Source organism: Mugil cephalus, chromosome 22 (genome assembly GCF_022458985.1).
Source record: "Mugil cephalus isolate CIBA_MC_2020 chromosome 22, CIBA_Mcephalus_1.1, whole genome shotgun sequence".
Taxonomy (NCBI): domain Eukaryota; kingdom Metazoa; phylum Chordata; class Actinopteri; order Mugiliformes; family Mugilidae; genus Mugil; species Mugil cephalus.
In genome coordinates, this window is record NC_061791.1 from 1,263,076 (window position 1) to 1,269,217 (window position 6,142).

Genomic DNA, 6,142 nt, shown 5'->3' on the forward strand with positions numbered 1-6,142 from the left:
AGGGGCCCCAAGTGTGAGTGTGTCTGTGAGTGTGTGTGTGTGTGTGTGTGTTAGTGTGTCTGTGAGTGTGTGTTTTTGTGTGTGTGTGCAAGAGAGACAGTGTGTAGCATGAACGGATCATTTCATTGTTGATAAAGAACATTCCTCCATTGAGGGATGTTTTTCATGAGTCTTGCATGAAATACTTTAATTTCTACCACCTTTTATGATGAAATAGCATTTAAATCAACATCTGATTAATCAGTGTGAACATTTATTGTTCAAATGCAACAACAAAAGAGAACAGGACACAACAACAGAACAGAAAAACAAAGCTGAAACAAAGATAACTAGACCTGTAGAGTTCTTTGAAGATGTTTTATTCAGGTCTTAAGTTGTTTAGGTGTGACAGTTAAACCCTTAATAAAGGACGATGTATTCACTCATTTACACTTGTTACATCAAAATGCATAAAGTACAAGAACTAAACATGTAGTGTAAGGTCATTTGCTTGCTCTTAAAAGTCAGAAAGGTGCCTCTTATATGGAGCATGCCTCATACTCTCGGAACTCTACAGACAAATCAAAAAACACACAATGAGCACAACCCCTCAGTTCTCCTGCAAAATGAAACTTTACATCCAAAACAATGTTATTTCTTCTCAAAGAGGTATTTTGTTTTCAAATGACACACAAACCATCATATATGTTTATAAGAATTTATTTATAAGAAAAAGTTGATCACCGCTCAATGTGAAACACTATGATGAATGGAAAACACTTCTTCTTCATTCATCATAATGACAACAAACAAAGCCATGTTACCAAAGGAATTGTACTTGTAGCTTAGCAGAATTGATTCAAGGGGTTGGTGCATGATTTACATTTTGTCGTCAGTGTGTCTCAATTACCACTATTTGTGTGTAAACAATTGAGAAAAGTGTAAATCAATGCTTTTCGGTGTCCACATTCTTTTGGCCAGAGGGTGAAGTTGCAGCAGATGACCACTAGATGTCAGCGCTGCCAAACTAAAACACATACACAACTGCACGTTCTTATTTTTTTTACTGTGATCAAAGAAAATAACCAGAGATAAATGATTTATAATTTAACTCTTTATGTTTGAGAAGGTTCTCGGTGAAACAAAAACTAAAGATGAAACAAAGATACGACCGTAGACCGTAAATGTCCAGTTGTTCTTTTTTCAGCTTTTTGTAGCTTTTAAAAATAAACAATCACAGTCATTGAATAAAAAACTCTATAATATAAACACAAAGAGACAGGAAAAACTAAACAACACATAAAAATAATTTAACTTCAGAGCTCAAGAGATGGTTTAATGAGTCAGTCTGAAACTTTTTAGGTTTTTCTCATCAGATCGATCTCAGCCGCTTCTTTTCTATCACAGTTTCTGCTCTGATGCCTCAGGTTTCATATCTTTCTAATAGTTTAAGCCGGGGGGAGGGCACTCATTCTGGTTCAGGGGCCACATCCAGCTAATTAGATCTCAAGGGGGGCCTGTGCTAATAACACATAATATCATAATAACCTAGAAATATTAGAGATATTTTCTCTTTGTTTTAGTGCAAAGATGAACAGGCACGCAATGTCAACATTCAATGAACCAGAATAAGTGTAACTTCATTCTGCTGGTTAGTTCTGGTCTCTGGTCTCAGTGGCCAATTGGTTCTGAGCTGGTCACATGTTTCATGGGCGCCATGTGAGATACATCTAACCAATATTCATCTTTAACATATTGACAGACGTTGGTAATAACATTTATAGGCCTGTTAATGGTGAAAATAAGACATTTATTTAAATATCCACCCCATAGAGTTACACTGTAGAATCTAACCTCTGATGTAGCAAACATGGCGCCATGGTTTGAGTTGGACAGACTCTCTCTGATATACAAACCCTGTTCTTAACCAAAACAATGTGACCCGTAGTGGACGGATTAGAAACAGATGCCAGTTTTATTGAAAACTAGCAGTATTTTATGTTATTGTCACACCAGATTGAACCCTGTGTCAGGCCCAATTTCTTCCTCATACGTTTGAGGCTTCAGGTTTAACTGAATTTTCACCTTTTTGTGAATGAATCAGGTGCAGAAGTGATAATCCGATCTCCTAATTGTCATATGATGTGCTGGTTTCTCTCTGGTTTCTACAGATTTGATGTTTGGATCAAATGTCTCAGTTATTTTAGCCAGCCTGACACGTGAGCTGTTGCGCCTGCAGTGTGGACAGCTGTTTGCTTTGCACACGTCTTTCTACCTGTTTTTCCACAGCAGACACTTTTGACCTGTCAGAGTAGGGAGGACACATGTGTCCTAATGAGGACTCGCTTCCAGTTAAGTGTCACTGGCCTAGTACAGAATGCACAAAAGCCGGAATGCAGCAACGCATGACGACACCCGCACTTCATCAATGGTGACACGTCGAAAGTCTACAGCAAAATGTAATTTCATCAGACTCCGGGGACACATGACACATGGCCTCTGCCTGGCAATGTTGGGACAGTGTTTGACTGCTCTGATGCTCAAATGTAAGAAAACTTTCCAAACAAATCAAAAAGCTTCAGTTTTCCAGATTTGTGTCAAATCCTCCAACTCCTCTGTTGCATAAGTAAAGATCTTAACATTTCTGCATAAATGTGACTCACACAAATCCTGGAAGTAGACAAAGAGAACCCAATCAAACATGACACATGACAGAAATCATTTACCTGTGTGTTTATTTATCAGGGGAAATGAGCCAATATTACATATCAGAGAGGTGTTTTGATCAATGTGATGAGACTCATTTCCTGGTTTGGTTGAAACACTTGACCTCGAAAATGAACCTCGAAGTGGGCGGAGCCTGTGGTTGCCATGTCGGATGAGCTTTACTACACCCACATGCGGATACTCCAAACTTGGACGTGATAGGGCCATGTCAGACGTTAAGACCCGCCCACCTAACGCTCTGCTCACTGTTAGCTCAGTTCAACCACCTGTCACTCAAAGCGGACTGTAAACATGTTAAAAGGATTTGCTCCCTTTTGGAGCCTCTAATGGCCACTCAATGAACTGCAATTGACAATAAAGTTGACTTTTGAGCCCAAGCGGCTCTAGACGACTATTCAACTTTTTATTTTATGTTACTGGTGGACCAGATACTGAAATCAAGGCTTCACAGATATCAACAAAAGATTAATAACTTCCTTGTATCAACAAACTCAAATATTTCTGTTGTTGGATTGGGTTCTCTTTGTCTACTTTCAGGAATCGACTGACTCAATGACAACATGAGCAAACATGCAGGTATGCGTGACTTAATATGTTTAAATTCTCTGCATAACGAAGCGGACAGAAATGTCGAATAACCAGCTCGGCCCGGAGGAAACTGTGAGCACACATTTGAGGGTGGTGTGACAGACAGTTGTGATCTTAAACAATCTTCACTCCGTTAAAATAAGCTTTTTCTCCAAAAGGGAAAGGTGTAGAAAATAAGAGGAACGGCAGCATTTATTGGCTTCATCGTTGCCTTAAACAAAAGAATTCATCGTGTACTTCTGTCTTCTCCGAATGTAGACATCAGTGTTGATTCATTTTACAAAATACCACAGAGAAACCACAACAGATGGCTGCGTTCCTTTAATATCACCCACCCTGTGCACCATTACTGAGCCTGAGGCTGGATTCAATGTTGACAGATTCACATGGGACTCGAGTCAGAATGAACCCGCTGATATTTTCTGGTATTTTAGTTTGTTGTGGTCTGAATCCGACACGGGAAATAAGTCAAAAAGCTCAGGTTATTGGTGCAGAGGCGAAAAAGAAAAAGACATGATGTTGCTAGTAATTTCCTAAGAGTCTAGAAGGCCAGAGGTTTTATTCCTACACGAGGTCAGAGCTCAATTTATTCTCTGGCTAGCGTCTAGCAACTGAAACTTTATCCACTTTATCGATCCAAAAGTCACATGATGGCCTCCACAACCGTAGCAAAGAGGAAAAGGCTGATTCTGCCATAAGAAAAATACAACATTTACACCTGATAATCCGGACACAGATCTTTTCTTAAAAATCTGTGCGACTCACGGGGGAGATGACCATGGGGGCAGAGTTGACGCCGTCGTGGTTGAGGCCGGGGCTGAAGAATGGGTAGAGTTTCTCGCTGAAGCAGCAGTCGGTGAAGGAGTGGAGGAGCTCTGCAGAGTTGACGTTGTAAAAGGAGACGAGACCCTTCTCATAGTTCACCCACACTCCCAACTTCTCGGGCTTTGAGTTGAGAGCGAGGGGTAGAGGGGAACCGACGAGCGCTGCGTATTCGTCTCCGTTTTTAAGCCAAATCGTCCAGTGCCCATTTTCTGGACACAGTGGGATGATTCCTTTCCTTTTGATGGACGCCTTGGCCACTCCTAAAGTCCACCTCGTCTTCCCTTTAACTTCCACCTCAAAGTAAAACCTCCCGTAAGCGAAAGTCTCTTTTCCCAAGACGCAACAGCTCGGGTTAAACCTTTCGCTGTTGTCTGGGAGATTCTTCTTCATGACGCCGTGATGGACTCGTTTCCCATCATCAGAAAGGACGAGGGCGGCGTGGGCGGTGTTTGGGTCCAGGGTCACGTTCACCGCGTGCTGCCGGAGTCGACTGAGCTTGGCCTCTAGCAGCAGCTTCTCCACGTCTTTGCCCATTGTCTCCTCCAGCTGGTCCACGGCGGCCCTCACGGCGCCCTCGTACGACGGCGGGTCGATGCAGATCTCCGTCAAGTCTTTGAGGAATCGTGACGTGCTCAGGGCTGAGAAGCTCTGGAGGAAATGGAGGGGGTCTTTGGAGCGGGAGAGCTGCTCCACCTCAGCGCGCCTCGTCATCAGCTCTGAGATCTCCTGCTCCAGCTCTTGGATGTAAGCATTGGCCTCTTTCTCCGTTGCTTTCTGCTTCTCTTCAATCATCTTGATGAGTTCTGTCTGGGTTCTCTCCAGAGACCTAATCAGAGCAGTGAAGACCTGAACTCCTTCCTCCATCTCTCTGTCTGCAGCTTCGTTGCTGATCTTTACCGAGTGTTTGAGATCCTTGATCTTCTGCCGTCTCTCCTGGATCATGCGGTTTACCTCGGCCTCTTTCTTGCCCAGATCGGACTTCTTCCTCTCAAACTGCTCCTTCAGCGGGATGATGTCGTGCGACCTGTGGTCTAAAACGGGGCAGAGCATGCACACACAGCTCTGGTCCGTCTTGCAGAAGAGCTCCAGGGGTTTGTCGTGTATGGTGCACATCCTGCCCTCCAGGTTTTCCACGGGATCCGTCAGCTGATGTCTCTTTAGGCGCGAGGCCGTCAGGTGAGGCTTCAGGTGGGTCTCGCAGTACGAGGCCAGACACACCAGGCACGACCTCCGAGCTTTCATTTTGACGTCGGTGCAGATGTCGCAGGGGACGTCCCCCGGTTTGGCCGCTTCTTGGTCCGACCCGCTCTTTTCGGACGACTGTCTGAACTGATCAGCCATCTCCGCTATGAAAGTGTTGACCCTCAGATCGAGACTTTTGTGGAACGGCTCCTGGCAGGTCGGACACTCACACTTGCTGCAGGTGTCCCAGTGCTGCGTGATGCAGTTTTTGCAAAAGTTGTGTCCACATGGCAGCGTGACGGGTTTGGTGAACACGTCCAGACAGATGCTGCATAGAAGCTGGTCCTCAGTCAGCATGAAGCTGCCAGAAGACATTTTGATAATCCTAAACACAAATATTACAACGCTGGTCAATACACAATGAATCACTTTGAGCCTCTTTCCTGCTGTGTACAATAATTTTGTTTTTGAGTGTGCACAAAACAAAAACTGTAACTACGTCTTCTACTGTGTTACTCCTAAACTCAGAAATCAGTCGTACTCACCAATGTCAGCCAAAAAAATCCTCAGAATCCAATTAATTCAATTAAATCTTTCTTCAACCTTGTTCCTTCCTTCCTCCCTTCCTTGTACAGATCTAGTTCTCTGCTACTGCTGCTGCTGCTCTTAACTTTCTTTGGCTCAAACCAGGGAATGAACTCCTGAATGTTGCTCGGCCTCTTTTTTTTTTTGCCGGTAAACCAGTTTGCAGGTGCTGCTAGCAGGAAGTTTATGCTATGTGTTGTTTGACATTCCTGTGTAGTTGCTTTCTCTTCTGGAACACGTCCAAGTTTGGTTTTGG

The 6,142-nt window shown here is 43.6% G+C and overlaps 1 protein-coding gene across 1 annotated transcript; it reads right to left on the reverse strand.

Annotated features, from left to right (window-relative positions):
* Window positions 1–346: 346 nt before the first annotated feature.
* LOC124999944 (E3 ubiquitin-protein ligase TRIM39-like) lies at window positions 347–5,913 on the reverse strand. The gene is made up of 2 exons (XM_047575191.1): window positions 5,847–5,913; window positions 347–5,686 (listed from the first exon to the last, which is right to left on the reverse strand). The coding sequence occupies exon 2, from the start codon at window positions 5,674–5,676 to the stop codon at window positions 4,039–4,041; it is 1,638 nt and encodes a 545-aa protein (XP_047431147.1). The 5' UTR covers window positions 5,677–5,686; window positions 5,847–5,913; the 3' UTR covers window positions 347–4,038.
* Between the last annotated feature and the right edge of the window lie 229 nt (window positions 5,914–6,142).